General features: G+C 44.8%; 1 protein-coding gene across 1 annotated transcript in view; it reads left to right on the top strand.

Annotated features, from left to right (window-relative positions):
• The first annotated feature begins 717 nt into the window (after positions 1-717).
• The window catches only part of LOC141106722 (uncharacterized), a 59,701-nt gene continuing 38,785 nt past the window's right edge, over positions 718-21,633 (top strand). Inside the window, exons 1-3 of the mRNA XM_073597656.1 lie at positions 718-1,009; positions 8,737-8,954; positions 11,153-11,369. Of these exons, the coding sequence (XP_073453757.1) occupies positions 855-1,009; positions 8,737-8,954; positions 11,153-11,369 (590 nt within the window). The 5' untranslated portion in view covers positions 718-854. The remainder of the gene's footprint in view (positions 1,010-8,736; positions 8,955-11,152; positions 11,370-21,633) is intronic.

The following is a 21,633-nucleotide window of genomic DNA, read 5'->3' as shown; positions in this document are numbered from 1 at the left end:
ACTCCTGACCCCTATTTGCTGTAACCTATTTGCTCTGTGAGATACTTACTCCTGATCTCTGCTTGCTTCCTTTTGACCCCTGCTGCTATTAGATCTTCCCCTACTTTGCCCCTGCCCTACCCCCATTAAAAGTGGGCATGGTCAGTAGAGTGTTCCCGGATTTAATTTTGAAAATCTGGTCACTTTAATCTGTATTGGAAGGGAACAAGGGGCCTGTACTGGAGGAGTTTCTGTACTGGTGGGGAGGGAGGGGGTCTGTACTGGTGGGGAAGTGAGGTTATAGAGGGAGATCCTTACTATTTCCATTACTAAGTGATGTGGGTGCTGTGTGAGCTGCATTATACTCTAGTAGCATCAGCTACACAAAATATGCAATGCTGTGTTCCGCAGCAGTGTGGGCAACTTCCTGTCTACTACTGGAACTAAACTGCCTCAATGCTACTCCACTATTCAGGAGAAGCCTTGCATTTTCTGAATGATTACAAAGCTTCCCCTGATTGGTCGAAGCGGAAAGGCGAGCAGATGATGTCATTATAAAAGCTGCTGCAGTAATATGTTTAAGCCACACCCATATGGTCATGCTCCATGCTCAATGTTCACTAGCCACACCCACTTTTTGCCAGAGTGTGCTACATGTGCCAAATTTTACCCCTTTAAAATTGTGTCTCAAAAGTTGGGAGGTATAATTTTATAATACCTGGCTTGACATGCCCATATTATTTTATTAATAGAGCTTAAAAAAAATAGCTTGATCATGTACTGAGCAGTGTGTATCTTTAACGCACCAGACTTGTCACCTGTCACATGCAATCACAGTATTGCTGTCACACAGAGTGTCATCTGCATGTAATACTATGGCAGGGGAAGAAGAGACAGCACTGCCTAAGGAAGAGGATTTTAAAGCAGATGCGTGTCCTACAATCCCAGAGCTGCAGAGACTCTTGGATAGTAAACATCCTTTTCCTCATCACGTGGATGAAGTGTGGCCCAACTTATACTTGGCAGATCTGTGAGTATTGTGTTATCATGACTAAATCAATATGTAACCTAATATTAAAGCCTAGGCAAAGATCAAATGGTCACTGGCTACCGGAAGCATTTTAGGTATTTTATATTACTGTAGACAAGAAAGAGTCTATTAATTTTTAGCAAGACAGACCTTGTCTTGTAATTAATGCTGAGGTACGATGGTCTGCAAGGCAGAAACTAGAAGCAGAACATATGTATGTAATTATCAGATAAAGCTATCCCTTCTACATATATAATTATAAATTATGCATGAACAAGGTTTTTGCAGATTCGTTTTCAGCACTTAAATCTTGAAGTAGGACTGGTGGCTTTTGGTACTGATTCTTTAGGTGCCTGACAAGGTGAGCACAGTTCTTTCAGAATTCATTTCGGTGTTAGGAAAAATGATAAGGATTGGTTAAGAAGTGTTTAAAGGTCATGCCATACATTATACAATTTTCTTGTACACTTTTCCTTAGATTTACCAAAACCATATAATATGAGATCAAACCTTAAGAGTTTCCATTTATATGCAATCAGCAGGCCCTTGCACTACATAGTTGAAGGGAAATCTGAAAGTAAATCTAAAGGAAATTGAACACGAAAATTGGATAATGTTTGGCCAACTTAGGGGTTAGTGTTAAGTTCCATTTTAGGATTAAGGTTTAGTGTTAAGGGTTCTGTTAAAGATTAAAGTGGCTCCAAAGTGGTTCCTTCTATGCATGAAGGTAAAAAAAACTCTGTGCAGAATCCCCCCCCCAGCCCTCCCAAAACTCACCTAAACCCCATCTTGATTCAGCGATGGGCACAAGTTCCTCGGCTCTCAGGGGACTCTGCCTCCTCATTGGCTGAGACAGTCATTGGCTCCTGCTGCTGTCGATCGCAGCCACTGAGATAATCAGGAGAGAGAGGGGGCGGGGCCGAGCAGCGGCTCTGTGTGTGAATGGGCACGCAGAGACGTTGCTCGGGAACGCAAGCTGGTTGCTCTGGGGGCGCTTGGCAGCAGGGAGGGGCCTGGAGTGGGACCCGAGAAGAGGAGGATCTGGGCTGTTCTGTGCAAAACCACTGCACAAAGCAGATGAGTATAATGTGTTTTTTTTAAACAAAGAGACTTTATTATTACTTTAAGGTAAGGTTTTAGGGTGAGAGCGAAGGTAAAACATTAGGGCCATGGTAAAGAGACACTATCATCTTGCCCATGCAGTATAAAGATACAGTGCCTCTGCATAGGGCCTCCCAGTTCCTGTATGCTCACTTTACCTGGGCGCTTTGACAGGCCCGGGCACTGTCACAGGAATGCAGATTGTATGCTCCCTCCATACCCAGAAGTGGTGACAGCAGCAATGGAGGAAGCTTTACATACCTCCCAACAGTCCCGGATTCCGCGGGACCTTCCCGCCATTTGAAGCAAGTCCCGGGGTCCGCGGATCTGGGCTGGAGTACCGGAATCCAGAGCTGGAACTTGTTCCAGCCCCGGGCTCCACTCCGTAGTGGTATCCTCAATGGGTGCTATCACACACAGCACCAAGTGAGGATTCCTGGGAGACGATCTGGCCGGAAATCTCTGCTCCCCCTCCTCAATGCAGTCATCAGTTGTTAGGACCGCCGGCGTCCTAGCAACCGATGACATAATTTGCAGGCCACCTCTCAGCTCCGCCCCTGGCTCCCGATCCTCCTGTCAGCGACCCCGTTCCTCTCCTCTCAGCAGCCCCGATCCTGCCTATCAGCGGCCCCAATGCTCTCCTCTCAGCAGCCACATTCCTGCCTGTCAGCGGCTTGTGGAAAGGTAAGAGGAACTGAACTCCTTGTCACACAGAGAAGCACTCACATGCTTCTGTGTGTTAGCAAGGCACCCAGGGGGGGATATGGCCCACATTTGCTGGTGGGTGCCCTGGGTCCTGGTGCCACAACTGCCCACATTGCTGCCTTCACAATTGGGGTTGCCAGAGGTGTCTTTCCCCGCCTGTCGGGACTGTAGCATGGAGCCAGTGAAGTGCTGTGAAACTCCTCGGCTCCATGCTACAGTAACTGCACTGGGAGCTGTCAGCAGCACTGTGCTTAAAAAAGCACAGGAATAAATATTGATCTGCATTTGTGAGAGAGTTGGGGGTCATTAGTAAGAGCAGAGGGGGGACTTGTGAGAGAGCCAGGGGGGCATTAGTAAGAGGGGAGGGGGGATTAGTAAGAGAGGGGAGGGAGAATTGGAGAGGGCTGGGGGGGGAAATTAGTAAGCCTGGAGGAAGAATTGGTGTAAGAGGGGAGAGGGGATTAGTAAGAGAAGAGGGGGAAATTAGTGAGAGCTGGGGGGCATTGGTGAGAAGGCTGAGTTTTGCTTAGCCACAACCCTTAAGCCCCTCCCACCATTAAGACTTTGGCCACACCCACATTTTGCCGCAATGCACGCTGCTGCTCATTTACTCCCTCAATTGTACCTCATTCTGAAGTTCCAAAGTTGGGAGGTATGGAGGAAGGAGCATCAAGGGGTGCAGGCAGGTTAAAGGTAAGGGGATCAGGGGGTAACAGAGACTTTGTAGAGACACATTCACTTTGCATTGCAAGGACAAGGTAACATTGTCTCTTTAACCACCTCAATATTGGGGACTTTCACCCCCTTCCTGCCCAGGCCATTTTTTAGCTTTCAGCGATGTCGTACTTTGAGTGACAATTGAGCGGTCATGCAACATTGTACCCAAACTAATTTTTTTTTAACCTTTACTTCACACAAATAGAACTTTCTTTTGGTGGTACTTAATCACTGCTGGGATTTTTATTTTTTACAAAAAAAAAAAATAACTGAAAATTTTGAAAATAAAAAAAGGTTTTATTATTTTCTGTCAGTAAATTTTGTAAATAAGTAATTTTTCTCCTTCACTGATGTGTGCTGATGACGCTGCACTGATGGGCACTGATGAGGCAGCACTTATGGGCACTGATTAGGTGGCACTGATGAGGAGGCACTTATATGCTGCACTTATGGGCACTGATAGGTGACACTGATATGAGGCACTGGTGAGCACTGATAGGTGGCACTGGTGGGCACTGATAGTTGGCAGCGCTGGGCACTGATGGGAAGCACTGGTGGGCACTGATGGGCAGCACTGATGGGAGGCACAGACTGGAATCACTTATGGACACTGCTTGGTGGCACTTATGGGCACTGATTGGTGGCACTTATGGGCACTGATTGGTGACACTTATGGGCACTGATTGGTGGCACTGATGGGCACTGATTGGTGGCACTGATAGGCACTGATTAGTAGCACTGATAGGCACTGATTACCTGCCCAGGTCTTCTCTGCGAGTCACTGACTCTGTCAGTGTGAGGCGAGGAGAGCCGATTCACGGCACTTCCGTATTTACATGTGACTGGCTGTGACTGGACATGGTTAAAGAGCTGCAGCTCGTTACAGAGAAGGGGGTTGCGGCGTGTCCTAGCAACACAACACGGCCACGATCGCCATCATATGACATCCTCCCAGAAAGAGAACCGCACTGTCCCTCCGTCAAACGGGCGGGCGGCAAGCGGTTAACAACCTCAATGCCGAACACCTTCTCCCCCTTCCTCCCCAAGTTTCAGCTTTTAGTGCTGTCACACATTGAATGCCAATTTCTCAGTCATGCAACACTGTACCCAAATAAACATATTTATACTTTTTCTAGACAGATAGAACTTTCTTTTGGTGGTATTTAATCACCACTGGGTTTTTTATTTTTTGCTATATAAACGAAAAAAATACCGAAAATTTAGAAGAAAAAAAAAACATGTTTTTCTTTGTCCTGTTAGAAAAGTTTGCAAATCAATAATCTTTCTTCAAAAATTTAGGCTAAAATGTATTCTGCTATATTTCCTTGGTAAAAAAATAACCTAAATCAGTGTAAATTATTTAGTCTGTGTGAAAGTTACAGAGTCTACAAACTATGGTATATACTGTATATTTTCCTATTTTTTTATTTTTATTTTTTTTACTTTTTTTTACACACTGTCTCCAGAGTAGTGTAGTGTCACCATAGTGACACTTTACTGCTCTTTGGAGGTGATCAGAATTTTTTCACTATAATTGATTATTACAGTGATAATCTGATCACTGTTATAAGCAATAATTTTTGTGAATAGCATCCACTCATGTGCCATTGTGTACTATTGTGATAGCTGTGATTGACTACAGCTATCACGTGGTACAGGCTAGCTGTGATTGGCCCTCATACCATGTGATCACTGTGACCAATCACAGAGATCAAAATAATACACAATGAATGGCTATGAATGAAAACCATTCTGTACTGTACTGTATAAGCCATTGATGTGATCTCTGTGATTGGTTACAGCGATTACATGGTACTGGGGATGGCCCAGTGCAAGAAACAGTCTTCTGGACACAGTAGGTGACAGATCGTGCCTCTGTGCACCCACTAGGGCACACATGAGGTGCACACCTGGAGGATGTCATATTACATCCACCCAGGAGAGTAGTGCTCCCTCCCAGCCTTCATTCTACAGTAAGCAGGGTGAGAAGTGGTTAAAGAAGAATTCCATTTTTGGATATTTACAGCTTATACCATACCTGCTTATACCATACCTGTGGGATCCCCCTGGAAGCTGGAAATCACTGTAGTAGGCACCGCTGCTGTAAAAATCTCCACTAGTTTCTGTGTCCCATGCCAAGTGTCTGCCCTGCTTCATTAAACACTGGAGGTTGCCTGCTCGGCATGGGACTCGATCTAATGGATGCTTTGCATTTTCTCAATGGATGCAAAACATTCTCTGATTGGAAGAGGTAGAGAGAGTGATGTCACCACCCTGCCTCTCCACCTCCTCAATTCAGAGAATGCTTTGAATTCATTGAGAAAATGTGATTTCAGAATGATGCCCATGCTGAGCAGGTGACCTCCTGTGTTTACAATGCCTCAGGGCAGTACATTGGCAAGGGACCTGGAAACTGGAGGGGATCACTGTAGCAGCGGTGTCTACTACAGTGATTTTCAGCTTCTAGAGGGATCACACAAGTATGGTATATGCATAGTTATATTGGCCCAAGCTGGACCAAAGTAATTATGCAAAAATATCCTGGAATTCCTACTTACCCACTTGCGGACTGCCCACCGCACATATACTGCGGCCCCTCTGTGCCATGCAAGTACTAGGTACGTGATCTGAAACATCCGGGTCTGGGCTGTGCACGCACTGTCAGCGACCTGCTCCCGCTGTGATCACACACATCTGGAGCCCAGCGGCGGTTACCGCGGACTCAGTGTCTGCCGCCACCCGCCGATTACACAGTACACAAGCACAATGGCAATCTGCCTATGTAAACAAGGCAGATTGCCATTCTGACAGAAGAAAAGGTATTGATCCTGTGTTCTTGCAAAGCAGGAACATGGATCAATGCTTTCCCATAGTCAAAGCCCCTCCCACACAGTGAGAAAGCACAGGCTAGGTACACAGTTAACCCTTTGATTGCCCCTGATATTAACCCCTTCCCAGCCAGTGTCATTACTACAGTGGCAGTGCATATTTTTTAGCATATTAGTGTCTGTATTAGTATCACTGTTCCCCAAAACGTGTCAAAAGTGTCAGTAAGGTGTCGATTTGTCCACTGCAATATTGCAGATAAGTCGCTGATCGCTGCCATTACTAGTAAAAAATTAAAATTAAAATGAAAAAATATCCCATAGTTTGTAGATGCTATAACTTTTGCGCAAACCAATTAATATACACTTATTGTGATTTTTTTTTTTTTTTACCAAAAATATGTAGCAGAATACATATTGGCCTGAATTGATGAAGAAATTTGATTTTTAATTTTTTTTTATTTGGTATGTTTTTATAGCAGATAGTAAAAAAAAAATGTTTTTTTTTTCAAAAGAAAGCTCTCTTTGTGCGAAAAAAAAAGACAAAAGTTGTATTTGGGTACAGTGTCGCACGACTACACAATTGTCAGTTAAAATAAAGCAGTGCCGTATCACAAAAAATGGCCTGGTCATGAAGGGGGGTAAATCTTCCGGAAGTCAAGTGGTTAAAGTGGTTCTGGCCTCATGTACACAGGGCATTTTTACAGCCACGTTTACTAGCGTCAAATGATTTTTTTTTTGCAGCTTAAAAACGCCTCTCCATTTCATTCTATGTGTCCATGCACACATAGGCTTTTAGGAGCTGTATACAGCGTCAAGCGTTTTTCTTTTGACATGTCAAAGTCAATGGTTCCCTATGAGAGCCGTCTTAATGCATCAGAATTTCAGCCCATTGATTTGAAAGGAAGTTGCATCCAAGTCAGATCTGATCCGACTTGTGGCATGTGACTTGTGCTCTGAGGATCTTGAAGCGAAAAAAAAAAAATGGCATGGGGTTCCCCCCAAGATCCATACCAGCCCCTTATCCGAGCATGCAGCCCGGCAGATCAGGAAAGGGGGAGGGCGAGCGAACGTGTTTTGGGGTGGGGGGGCAGTGGTTGTAGGGGTCTGTGGGCGGGGGGGCTTATCGGAATCTGGAAGCCCCCGGATCCCACCCCCCCCCATGTGAATGAGTATGGGGTACATTTTGCCTCTACCCATTCACCCAAAAAAAAGCAGTGTAGTGTTACAAAAAAACAAGAGACGGTTTTTGACAAGTCCCTTATGAATATAAAAATGAAGAATGTCCCCCCGCTGTAGCTCCAATGTGTCTTCTTTCTCCAGTACCATCACCAATGTCTTCTTCCTCTGGTCTTCTCCCTCCACTGATGTCTTCTCCCTCCACTGATATCTTCTCCCTCCACTGATGTCTTCTCCCTCTGACTACAAAAGGCTTCTAAAAGCGCGTTTTAATGCCGCTTTTTCCTGGCGTTAGTACTGGCTTTGCAACTTGTTTTTTCGAATGCCCTATGTGCAGGAGGACTAAATTCTATTGTTTTTTTTACCTTACCCACTTCCCATCCTTCGTACATGCTTAGATTGGAACAAATTAAAGTGGATGTCCACCCTGAAAAAAAAAATGCACCAAAAAATACCTAAAAAAATGGAGGAAAAGGAAAAAAAAACATTTTTTTACTTACGTGAAATGGCTGTTGCTAGGCAGTCTTCCTAATCTGCCTCTTCCTACACCGCAGTGATCTTCAGTCTTCTGCTCCCCGCGTTGTCTTCTGGGGAATGGGGCGCGGTGTGTTATGGGAAGTGTGTGTCCCACGACACATCGCGTCCCATTCACAAAGCGCCGTGCCGCTCGCGCATGCGCAGTAGGAAACTGGCAGTGAAGCCGCAAGGCTCCACTGCCTGTTTCCCTTACCTAGGATGGCAGTGCCGGGACCCGAGAGCCGAGGGACGGGTCGGCCTCAGGCGGCCGACATCGCGGGCACCCAGGACAGGTAAGTACTTATTTAAAGTCAGCAGCTACAGTGTTTGTAGCTGCTGACTTTTAATTTTTTTTTTTTTAATGACGGAATCCCGCTTTAACGAGACTGTGTAAAAAAAAAAAAAAAACTACACGGGGCCGATACAAGACCAGTCAACTTGTACAAGAAGAATGACTGCTCTTTATTACAAGAAACTCCTGAACAGAGGCAAAATGCAGGAGCTGGTTTATGCCAGGTCACTGCACAGATCTGTAAGAAGTATACGCAGAACAAAAGGATTCAAGTGCAAACAGATATGGATCTTGTATTTAGACAATGTTTGTTTTTTTGCATTTTAAAATCATTATTCAATGCAGCTGAAACAAAAAAGTTACCTTTTTTATTTTTTATTTTGCTCCAACAGTTGTTTTGCCAATAATCGATATGAGTTGTGGAAATTGGGCATTACACATGTCCTGAATGCAGCTCATGGGGGGAGGCACTCTGACGGCAGCCCTGAATTTTATGGTTCCAGAATAATATACCATGGGGTTCAAGCCAATGATCTGCCAGACTTTGACATCAGTCAATACTTCTATTCTGCTTCAGAATTTATTCACAAAGCACTGAACACCCTTGGAGGTAAAATATGTAAATATGTCATTTTATCTTTAAATTAACATTATAAGTCATTATACAGTGACATTGCTGGTATTTTGTCAGAAATAATGCAGAATGCAGTAACTATTAGGCAGAATATGCTTTAAATATTGCATTTGTGAAAATAAGAACCTTTATCCTGATTTGTGAATTCAGTTTATAGTCAATTATAAGTGAAAATACATAGCAGGCTGTACAAATGTAAGAGGAAACTATGAAGAGCTCTTCACAATACACATATTTTAAGGAAAGATAGATCCCTGTAGTGCTGGTAGGATCATTTTGCAATGATTTCCAAGGATGAAGCTGCCTACACAGGGATATATAAAAAAAAAATGTTTTTATAATTCTGTAGAAAATAGTGGGTTGCAATCAGCCTACCTGTACCTCAGCAGGAGTGATCCGTAAGTATAGAGTATATTTCCTCTGTCACTTGCAATTTGAGCATAAATCAACAGGGTGTGCTAGAGAGGTGTCATTTTATGTTATGAATGTTATTGACCTGGCCATTCATTAGGCTTTGGGGAGCTGGTAATGTGTGCTGGAGAACGGATATATTTGGGACACTTCCTTTTCTTTTTCCAATATGGCATTCTGTCCTGTGAAAGATATGTCTTTCTCCCAAGGCCTTAGGGCCTAGGAATACAAAGTAGCAGGTATATCTGCTCCTGGGAGGTATTCTAAAGATGCTGCATCCTGGCTTCCTAGAGGAAGTAACTGTGACTATCCCCCCACAAGAAATGGTAAGAGACTGAATGACTGAAGGATATACACAGGAACCTTTCCAGCTGTCCTGTCTTGAAATACAAGGATTAAGATACTACTTGAACCTTAATCTTCAAGGAGCCAAAACCTGATTCTTGTCTTGTGTAAGTAAATTATAGGTTGACTTTAAAGTAGTGTAAATAGATGAAAACTACCCCAGTTTCTAACTAGCTTTTTTTTTTTTGAAGCAAGGTGTACATCCTCTGTATACTGCGGACCTAATTCTATATTTGAGAGTTTCCAAGTAGGAGCACGTATAGCAGTGGATAAATTAAGGGCAGATTTGCCTAGAGCAGTGGTCTCAAAACTGTGGCCTCAAAACTGTGGCCCGGGGGCCAGATGCGGCCCTTTGCTTGCTTTTTTTCGGCCCTTGGGACACTAACTGACACCAACAATGGGGCATAATTCCTGCCACTGACACCAACAATCTGATTTTATTCCTCGCACTGACACCAACAATGGGGAAGTTCATTCCACTGACACCAACAATGGGACACTATTTCTCTCACTGAAACTAACAATGGGACACTGTTCCTCCCACTGACACCAACAATAGGGCACTATTCCTCCCCCTAATGCCTAGTACACACTGCTGTTTTTTTTTTCGTTCAAACCAGCTGGCTTAACAATCCGATATTAATACAGCGATGCCCCCTGCCAAAACACTCTAGTCAGCCATTGGCTGATATATGGGCGGGACCCAGTCGGCAGACCTTTTTCGGTCACGCCCCTTCAACAGAAACTGGCCAAACAGAGTACACACGGGCCGGATATCGGCCAGTTTCTATTGAACCAACGGATGCCACCCCTCAATTGGCCCATGTGTATGGGGCATTAAACCAAAGATGGGGCATTGTTTACTCCAACTGACTTTTTCTACTCCCACTAGTCACAGTCTGTCCCAAAAAAGTCTGAAGAATAATAAACTGGCCCTTTGTATAAAAAGTTTGGAGACCTTTAGCCTAGAGGGAGCCCACTCTTCCTTAAAGGCACAGGAACACACTGGATGCCCAGCTAGATCACAATGGCAGCTGAAGGTGTGTCCCCACTCCAAATCCAGCGAACAAGCTATACAAAAAGATGACAGCCACCCCAATTTATAACTAGCCTTTACATCAAGGCACACATGGAAGGGCTTTACTTTAAAGTAGAACTGTGGCCAATATAACGACATTTAGAAAATTGCATATTCTTATCAAGCAGTAAAAGAAGACTTTACTGACATCTATAGCTGCAAACACCATGGAGCAATTACATTAAAAAAAGTTACATCAAAAAGTAAATCTATAGCATAGTTTATTCATATTGTATGAGTGTACTGTATGACCACAGATACTTATAAGTATACAACATTTTGAGTGACAATTTTCATTTACATACAATCTGTTTTACTAATACAATGTGCTCTTTCTCAGCCAGGGTTCTGGTACACTGTGTTGTTGGTATCAGCAGGTCAGCCTCTTTGGTTCTTGCTTACCTAATGATTCATCATCAGCTTTCCTTGACACAAGCCATAGAGAAAGTACAAGAGAATCGCTGGATCTTCCCAAACGCAGGTTTCCTTCAACAGCTAATACACCTGGAGAAAGAGCTGTACCAGGCTAGGAAGAATGAAGTTCAGAGCATAAATTAGAGGGGAATGAAAATATGATTTTGCTAGAAATTTTACAGTTCACAACAACATAACAACATAAAAACAGATGGCTGTTAAATGTAGGCTACTTATAATGTAATCATTGTGTTGTATATGATATTCCTTTATATTTCTGAATAAAGTTATTTCATGCCATCCTGTAAGAAAGTTTTGATTTGTTTCTGTAATAATACAAAGAGAAGTTTGTATATAAAATATCAGGAATTTCCTGCTTCCTGTAAATTGTTGTTCCACTGAAACAATTTAGGTGGACCAAACATTATAAATATTTTTTTATGTTAAGTGTATGCATGCTAAGTAACCTGTAAGTAGAACACTTTTAGTTATGTTTACCACTTAGGGTAATATGACTACTCCAGTCCTGACAATGCCTTTTATACTTTTCTTTCCAGGACAGGGTGGGTGGGTAAAATATTGGCCAGTGGCACCACACTTTAATGGCACCAGCAAAAGGTAAGCAGGCCACACCACAGACTGTAAAGTATAGATTCGAACATCGGCCATTACCAACAACAATCATCTCCAGCAGTAACTACATACTAGGTTTTCTTCACCTGGTACTGGACCATAAATAAAAGCTCCACTCTAACCTCTCCAATGTCCAGCTTCTGATTGTGAGTTTAGCCCAACTTCAAATGCTGCAACTCCTCCCAAACCATTTAATGGCAAAAGTCTCTTTCTGACTGTTCCTGGACTGAACAGCCCATTGTTGGCACTACCTTCAAACTGTGGTGCCACTAGCATTTTTTTTTTTTGGTCAAAGCTTAATTGAACAAGCTGAAGTTAGAAGCTGATTGACTAAAATGCACAGCTGCACCAGACTTTGCATTCTCCAGATTTAGTAAATCAACCTCAATGTGTTTATTAACTGGAAGAGCCCCAGATAAAAATGTAGGGGTTTACGTTGTTGTATCTAAACAATGTGAGCAGATCTTTGCCTCACCTCCGCCCCCCTGGTCTCATCTCTATCTGCTGCATCAGGCATATAGAACTCCGGCACGACTCTACAAATGGGGAATACCTGACACACCCCTCTGCCTGAAATGTCTGAGGGACAATGGTGACCTCATACACATGCGCTGGAAGTGCCCCAAACACTTCTGCTATTGGAAGGAAGTCCCAGACACAATATCTCAGGTTTATACTATCACCATACCACGAAACCCTATGGTATGCCTACTGGGTGCCCTGGTTGAGGAAATATTATCCCCATTAATGCACACGGCAATCCTTTGCCTGCTATATGTTGCCGTAAATTAATTGCACAATTTTGGATAACTCCCAGGGTTCCCACTAGGCGACAATGGGTTGAACAGGTTAATAGATTGCTGATAAGAGAAAAATTAACATATCAGCACAGAAATGCACTGCGCAAATTCTATACAATGTGGCAGGCTTGGTTGGAGGTCCCGGGGTTGGCACTGCATCAATTGGTTAAAAATAGACTTTTACAGGGATAAAAAACTAAAAGATGACACTTTAAATAGCTGAAAGGAGTACAAGCATAACACTTGATTCCAGTAGCATTGTTGACTTTGGTGGGTCAAGTAGAATGTTTGGGAGCTGCGTGTCTCCAGGGCCCTGGGGACATGCAGAACCCCATTAAGAATATTTAACTGTTTTATTTTTCTTTATGTTGGGTTTTTGTTGTTTTAAATTGTCTTTTTTCCTTAATTAACTCTATCTACGTTGCTTTTCTCATGTATCATTTTACATCATCTGAGTTATCTGAAACACATATGGACTGTACAATACAATGTTTAACAGAGCAATGTGATAACAACTGTTTTATATCGTATTCTGTAATATCCTGTATGATACAGTGGGGCAAAAAAGTATTTAGCAGCCCACCAATTGTGCAAGTTCTCCCACTTAAAAAGATGAGAGAGGCCTGTAATTGTCATCATAGGTATACCTCAACTATGAGAGACAAAATGTGGAAACAAATCCAGACAATCACATTGTCTGATTTTTGAAAGAATTTATTTGCAAATTATGGTGGAAAATAAGTATTTGGTCACCTACAATCAAGATTTCTGGCTCTCACAGACCTGTATCTTCTTCTTTAAGAGGCTCCTCTGTCCTCCACTCATTACCTGTATTAATGGCACCCGTTGGAACTTGTTATCAGTATAAAAGACACCGGTCCACAACCTCAAACAGTCACACTCCAAACTCCACTATGGTGAAGACCAAAAAGCTGTCGAAGGACACCAGAAACAAAATTGTAGACCTGCACCAGGCTGGGAAGACTGAATCTGCAATAGGCAAGCAGCTTGGTGTGAAGAAATCAACTGTGGGAGCAATAATTAGAAAATGGAAGACATACCAGACCACTGATAATCTCCCTCGATCTGGGGCTCCACGCAAGATCTCACCCCCTGGGGTCAAAATGATCACAAGAACGGTGAGCAAAAATCCCAAAACCACATGGGGGGGACCTAGTAAATGACCTGCAGAGAGCTGGGACCAACGTAACAAAGGTTACCATCAGTAACACACTATGCCGCAGGGACTCAGGTCCTGCAGTGCCAGACGTATCCCCCTGCTTAAGCCAGTACATATCCGGGCCCGTCTGAGGTTTGCTAGAGAGCATTCAGATGATCCAGAAGAGGATTGGGAGAATGTCATATGGTCAGATGAAACCAAAGTAACACTGTTTGGTAGAAACACAACTCGTCGTGTTTGGAGGAGAGAGAATTCTGAGTTGCAACCAAAGAACACTATACCTACTGTGAAGCATGGGGGTGGCAACATCATGCTTTGGGGCTGTTTTTCTGCAAAGGGAACAGGACGACTGATCCGTGTACATGAAAGAATGAATGGGGCCATGTATCGTGAGATTTTGAGTTCAAACCTCCTCACATCAGCAAGGGCATTGAAGATGAAATGTGGCTGGGTCTTTCAGCATGACAATGATCCCAAATACACCGCCAATGAAGGAGTGGCTTCGTAAGAAGCATTTCAAGGTCCTGGAGTGGCCTAGCCAGTCTACTGATCTCAACCGCATAGAAAACCTTTGGAGGGAGTTGAAAATGCGTGTTGCCCAGCGACAGCCCCAAAACATCACTGCTCTAGAGAAGATCTGCATGGAGGAATGGGCCAACATACCAGCAACAGTGTGTGACAACCTTGTGAAGACTTACAGAAAACGTTTGACCTCTGTCATTGCCAACAAAGGATATAACAAAGTATTGAGATGAATTTTTGATATTGACCAAATACTTATTTTCCACCATAATTTGCAAATAAATTCTTTCAAAAATCAGACAACGTGATTGTCTGGATTTGTTTCCACATTTTGTCTCTCAAAATGTTGAGGTATACCTACGATGACAATTACAGGCCTCTCTCATCTTTTTAAGTGGGAGAAATTGCACAATTGGTGGATGACTAAATACATTTTTGCCCCACTGTATGTATATGGCACATTGAACAACAAAATAAAAACCTTTTTTCTGACTAAAAAAAAAAACAATGTGAGCAGGAATGGGAAGATCTTAAAAACATATTTTGGGAAGATGTGTCATGCTGACTGCATGAATACTACCAAACCATGATATAAGGAAATGTTGCCAAGATTGAAGTAGGTAGTTCAACTGTATAAATAGAGGTGGAAATGTAATTTGCTAGAGGGATTTGTAGAAGGGATAAGGAGACACCTAAATAAAGGCAAGGTACTCAACCATTGAAATTAGCGGGAGCTTTGTAAGGTTAAAAGCGTCTGAGGTAGGAAGGAAGGTGATGGACATAGCTATTGACTTAGTAGGATTTACATGCAGGCCCAAATGGGTGGCAAATTCATCCAGTTGTGAGAAAAGATTTGGGAAAGAGATGTATGAAGTGGTAAGGGACATTAACTTATGAATAACCTCAGCTTGTGATTAACCTTGGCTGTTTCAATGCCTTTGATATTTGTATTTATGCATCTGCTAGTGGTCCCAGCACTAAAATGAATAGTATGGGTGAAACATTGTTGAATTCTTCCCTGGATAGGGAAGAAGGGGGATTCAAATCCATAATATTTGAGTTTGACTTGAGGAGTGCTATAGAGTGTAGTAATCCAAAGCCCAAGTGTCAGGTACTCACCAAGGCCGGAATGCTGAGAGCGGCTCCCCTAGCAACTAGGTGCGAGATACCCCTGAAGGTGGTACAGAGGGAATCAGGCACGGAGAGGCACGGGTTGCCAGCAGGTGTGCAGGTCACCAAGGTTTCACCAGATGTGTAGAACCCGTGTAGCATGGACTGGTTGCTAAGCTGGAGAGAAGACTGGCAGGGACTCCAACACCTAACCTGGAACCAGGAACAGAGCTGAGGAGAAACACAGGGTTAAGCAGAACAAGTCCGTTAAGCAGGCCGAGAGTCAAACACTGGAGAGCGTGGTAACAAGCACAGGTTGAGGCAAGGCAAGTCCGTTGAGCAGGCAGAGGGTCAAACACTGGAGAGCGTGGTAACAAGCACAGGTTGAGGCAAGGCAAGTCTGTTGAGCAGGCAGAGGGTCAAACACTGGAGAGAGGATCAGTAGAAGAGTCGTAATCAAGCCGAGGGTCAAACACTGGAGAGAGGATCAGTAGAAGAGTCGTAATCAAGCCGAGGGTCAAACACTGGAGAGAGGATCAGCAAGGTAGTCAACGGTCCGGGTCACAACAGGCAGGAACAGGTATGCAAAGGATAAACGGAACACTGGAAGCTGAGAAGACAAACCAGCAATGAGCACAAGGCATAGCTGCCTTTATATAGGCCCGCCAAGGGGACGTCCCGCTGTACGTACATGCGTTCGTGTGCCCACGTGTGCTAACCCGTTCGGATCACGCGCTCGTACCCGCCGATTGTGTGCCCGTACGTGCTGATGTGAGGCTCTACCGCGCAGGCGCACCGGGACGCGCCGATACTGACAGGCTCTGACTGTGTTAACCCTCTGACAGTGCCCCCTCCCAAGGGGCAGCCTCCGGATGCCCAATCTGGGCAAGATTCCAGGTTGTCTTCTGTGGAAATTACGTACTAAACGAGGGGCATGTAAGTTGCTGGATGGTTCCCAGGAGTTATCTTCTGGAGGGTATCCTTTCCATTTGACAAGATATTGGATCTGTCCCCCCCTTTTTCTACAGTCCATTATTGCCTCCACTTCATATTCTATTTCACCTTCAATTTCAATGGGAGGAGGTGGTGGTTCCTGTCTTCCAGAAAAAGGGCTAGGGACCACTGGCTTCAATAAAGATGCATGAAATACCGGATGTATCTTGTATGTGACCGGAAGGGCTAATTCGAAAGCCACGGGGTTCACCACTTTCTTAATTTCAAAAGGGCCAATGAACCTTGGACCTAACTTGCGGGATGGACAGGGCAGTCTAAGATTAATAGCAGATAGCCATACCTTGTCCCCGATCTTGAAATTTGGGTTTGGCCTTCTCCCTCTATTATAGTACTTCTCGTAACTGTCTTGAGCCTTTTTCATGGTTTCCTGGATCTGTAAAAAATTGGTTTGGATAAAGTTAATCCGGTCTTGTACTGCAGGGGTTGACACTTCAGGAAAAGAATCTGGCAAGAAGGAGGGATGGAAGCCGTAATTAGCCCAAAAAGGTGTTTGGTTGATGGCGGAATGAGTGGAATTGTTGTAAGCAAATTCCGCACACGGAAGGAGGGTGGACCAGTTATCTTGGGAACCAGAGCAGAAACAACGGAGATATTGTTCCAGAGTTTGATTTGTTCTTTCTGTTTGACCGTTGCTTTGCGGATGGTATGCTGAGGAGAGCGAAGTCTTTATTTCAAGGGATCTGCAGAGGTCCTTCCAAAATTTTGAGGTAAATTGGATACCTCTGTCTGATACGATGTTGTGGGGAACACCATGAAGCCTCACGATTTCTTTGATAAAAATGTTTGCTGTAGCCAGAGCAGAAGGGGTGCCCATCATGGGCAGGAAGTGTGCCATCTTAGAGAGGCGGTCAACCACCACTAAGATGGTAGTGAATTTTTCAGAGGGGGGAAGTTCTACAATGAAGTCCATAGAGACTTCCTTCCATGGACGTTCAGGGACAGGCAAAGGTCTCAGAAGCCCCCAAGCCTTAGTGTTCGACCCTTTGTTACGTTGACACGTAATACAGGATTGGACATAGTTTTTACAGTCCTGACTCCAACCCGGCCACCAGTAGGAGCGATGAACTAATTCTGAGGTTTTCCGGATTCCAAAGTGCCCTGCCAACTTATGATCATGGAATTTCTGTAATACTTGCAGTCTTACTGGAGAAGGAACAAATATTTTATTTTGGGCCCACAGTAAGCCATCCCTCTTCCTTAATGAAGGTACTTCAGGTTCTGTACATTGGCTGGATGCCTCTTTAATGGCAGTCTTGAGATCAGGCTGGATAAGAAGGAAGTTATGTGGGGATAAGATAGTTCCAGGCTCAGTTGCTTCATTGACTTCTGGAAACATTCGGGAGAGTGCATCCGCTTTTCCGTTCTTGGAACCCGGTCGGTAGGAGATGTGAAAATTAAATCTGGAGAAAAATAATGCCCATCGGGCTTGTCGGGGTCGGAGTCGCTTGGCCGTTCGGAGATATTCCAGATTCCGATGATCAGTAAAGATCATTATGGGTTGGGACGCACCCTCCAGCAGGTACCTCCACTCCTCCAGAGCAAATTTTATAGCCAGTAATTCTCGGTCACCGACATCATAGTTCCTTTCAGGTGGGCTTAATTTGTGAGAAGCAAAGGCGACTGGATGAAGAAGGGCCTTTGGACCACTCCGTTGGGACAGGATTGCACCTGTTGCTGATTCGGAGGCATCTACTTCTAGTACATATGATAAGGCTGGATCTGGGTGTTGTAGAATAGGAGCCGATGTAAAAAGATCTTTCAATTTATTAAAGGCTTCCTGTGCTTCTTGGGGCCATTGAAACTTAGCTTGCTGGCGGGTGAGTCGAGTAATGGGAGAAATGATTGAAGAGAATCCTCTAATGAACCTGCGGTAAAAATTGGCAAAGCCAACAAACCGCTGGATCCCCTTTTTATCTGAAGGAGCTGGCCACTCCTGGATGGTTCTAACCTTTTGTGGGTCCATTGCAACCCCTTCTGTGGAGATGATGAACCCAAGGAACTGGATGGTGGTCTTTTCAAATTCACATTTCTCCCCTTTCAAGAATAGACCATGTTTCCTGAGAACCGAGAGTACCTTTTTTACATGGGTGCGATGTACTTCTAGTGAGGTGGAGAAAATCAAAATATCATCCAGATATACAATCACAAAGTTATCAAGGTACTCACGGAAAATGTCGTTGACCAGGTGTTGGAACGTGGCCGGGGCGTTGCAGAGTCCGAAAGGCATCACAAGATATTCAAAGTGCCCAAACCTGGATCTAAAGGCTGTTTTCCACTCATCCCCGGCACGTATCCGAACGAGATTGTATGCTCCCCGTAGGTCTAGTTTGGTAAACACTTGGGCAGTTCTGAAGCGCTGGAATAGTTCAGAGATGAGAGGCAACGGGTATCTATTCTTCACAGTGATCTTATTAAGTTCTCTATAGTCCACACAGGGCCTTAAAGATCCATCCTTCTTTTCGACAAAGAAGATACCCGCCCCAGCTGGAGAAGAGGAAGGGCGGATGAACTTCTTCTCCAGGTTTTCGTCAATATAGGAACGAAGCGCTTCTAACTCAGTCTCAGATAGTGGAAATATGCGACCAAATGGAATCTCGGACCCAGGTAAAAGGTCAATGGGGCAATCATAGGAGCGATGAGGTGGTAAGCTGTCGGCCTTTTTTTTATCAAAAATATCCAGAAATTCGTGGTATACTGCAGGGACATGCTGAAGATTATCTGGTATTGACTGAAGGGTCAAACAAGAGGCTGGTGTGCTGGTGGTAGGCACGAAACAATGTTGAGAGCAGTACATAGATGGGAAGAGGATTTCTTTCTTGGACCAACTAATTTGAGGGTCATGAACTTGTAACCAGGGGAAACCCAGGATAACAGGAAACATAGGTGAACTGATGATGTTAAAGCAAAGGAATTCTTGGTGGCCAGAGTCTGTGGAGGTGAGAATAGGTTTGGTTTCTTGAGTAACAAGTCCCGAACATGGTAGGGATCCATCGGCTAGGTGTATCTGCAGAGGTTGCTTCTTATCTTGGAGGGGAATATGCAGGGTGTGAGCCAGAGATGCATCCAGGAAACAACTGCATGCTCCGGAGTCAATGATGGCCAGCAGCCGAGCTTCCTCTTCCGCCACCTGTAATGAGACCGGAAGGACAAAGTGAGATTGGGTAGAGCCGGTAACTTGAAAGTTCACAGTGTACTGTCGCTGGCACTTACTGGGTCTCACGGGGCAGTTGCGTAAGAAATGACCGGCCTCCCCACAATAAAGGCAAAGGTTGGCTTGGCGCCGACGGAGTCTTTCATCAGGGGTGAGTGGAGAACGTACCAATCCCAACTGCATAGGTTCGTGGTCCGAGGAAGAGGAAGGTACGGCAGAAGGTGCTGGAACAGGAGGAATGCGAGGTAACATCCAGGTGGGTCGTGAGGACTGGAAGCGTTCGGAGCGGCGTTCACGCAGGCGTCTGTCAAGCTTGATTGCTAGTTGTATTAATTCTTCCAGGGAAGAAGGAGTATCCATCCGAGCTAATTCATCTTTTAAATTTTCCGATAGACCTTGGCGATACTGGTACTTTAAAGCGGCCTCATTCCAGTTGGTGTCCCCAGACCATTTCCGGAATTCAACGGTGTAGTCTTCCACTGGTCTCTTTCCCTGGGTTAGGGTGTGTAGGATGGATTCAGCTGTGGCAGTGCATTGTGGGTCGTCATACAGCTGTGCCATAGCATTGAAAAAGGTTTCTACCGTATCCAACAGGGGGCTTTTTTGTTCTAAGAGGTTATGGGCCCAAGCTTGGGGTTCTTCTGACAGAAGCGAAATGACAAACCCCACCTTTACAGCTTCAGAATGAAAAGTCCTGGGTTGAAGGGCCAAGTAGAGCTGACAAGCGTTCTTGAAGGCTCTGAACTTCTTTCGAATTCCGGAAAACCGTTCTGGACTGGAAACCCTAGGTTCAGGGATGGCCAACATGACTGGGTTGACTTGGTTCTGTGAAGAAGAAATCCCACTGGATGAAGCTGACGGTGCTTCCGGGGGAGCTGAGGAAGTTGTTAGATGTTGAAGGCGACCCTCAATTTGGAAATATCCATCCTGAAGTCTCTGGACAGCCTGTGTAAGGGCTGTAACCTGCTGGCAGAGGGCCTCGAGGGGAGAGCCGGCTCTGTCGGCCTCTGACATGGCTGGTTTGTACTGTCAGGTACTCACCAAGGCCGGAATGCTGAGAGCGGCTCCCCTAGCAACTAGGTGCGAGATACCCCTGAAGGTGGTACAGAGGGAATCAGGCACGGAGAGGCACGGGTTGCCAGCAGGTGTGCAGGTCACCAAGGTTTCACCAGATGTGTAGAACCCGTGTAGCATGGACTGGTTGCTAAGCTGGAGAGAAGACTGGCAGGGACTCCAACACCTAACCTGGAACCAGGAACAGAGCTGAGGAGAAACACAGGGTTAAGCAGAACAAGTCCGTTAAGCAGGCCGAGAGTCAAACACTGGAGAGCGTGGTAACAAGCACAGGTTGAGGCAAGGCAAGTCTGTTGAGCAGGCAGAGGGTCAAACACTGGAGAGAGGATCAGTAGAAGAGTCGTAATCAAGCCGAGGGTCAAACACTGGAGAGAGGATCAGTAGAAGAGTCGTAATCAAGCCGAGGGTCAAACACTGGAGAGAGGATCAGCAAGGTAGTCAACGGTCCGGGTCACAACAGGCAGGAACAGGTATGCAAAGGATAAACGGAACACTGGAAGCTGAGAAGACAAACCAGCAATGAGCACAAGGCATAGCTGCCTTTATATAGGCCCGCCAAGGGGACGTCCCGCTGTACGTGCATGCGTTCGTGTTCCCACGTGTGCTAACCCGTTCGGATCACGCGCTCGTACCCGCCGATTGTGTGCCCGTACGTGCTGATGTGAGGCTCTACCGCGCAGGCGCACCGGGACGCGCCGATACTGACAGGCTCTGACTGTGTTAACCCTCTGACACCAAGACAAGTATGATGTATCAAAAACATTGGAAATGTCCAACAAAAGTAACATCTCATATGATAAAAATGTAATATTATGTGAATGTTGACCCTAGCCTGTTGCTTACGGGCAAATCAAGCTTGGTCTTTCTTAATCAAGAGGATAAAAAGGGAATTAAGTCTACAGCCTGAAATTTTAGTAAGTATC

This window comes from Aquarana catesbeiana, linkage group LG08, assembly GCF_042186555.1.
Source record: "Aquarana catesbeiana isolate 2022-GZ linkage group LG08, ASM4218655v1, whole genome shotgun sequence".
Taxonomy (NCBI): domain Eukaryota; kingdom Metazoa; phylum Chordata; class Amphibia; order Anura; family Ranidae; genus Aquarana; species Aquarana catesbeiana.
Note: the sequence above shows the minus strand (reverse complement) of the source record. Positions and strands in the feature narration are given on the sequence as shown.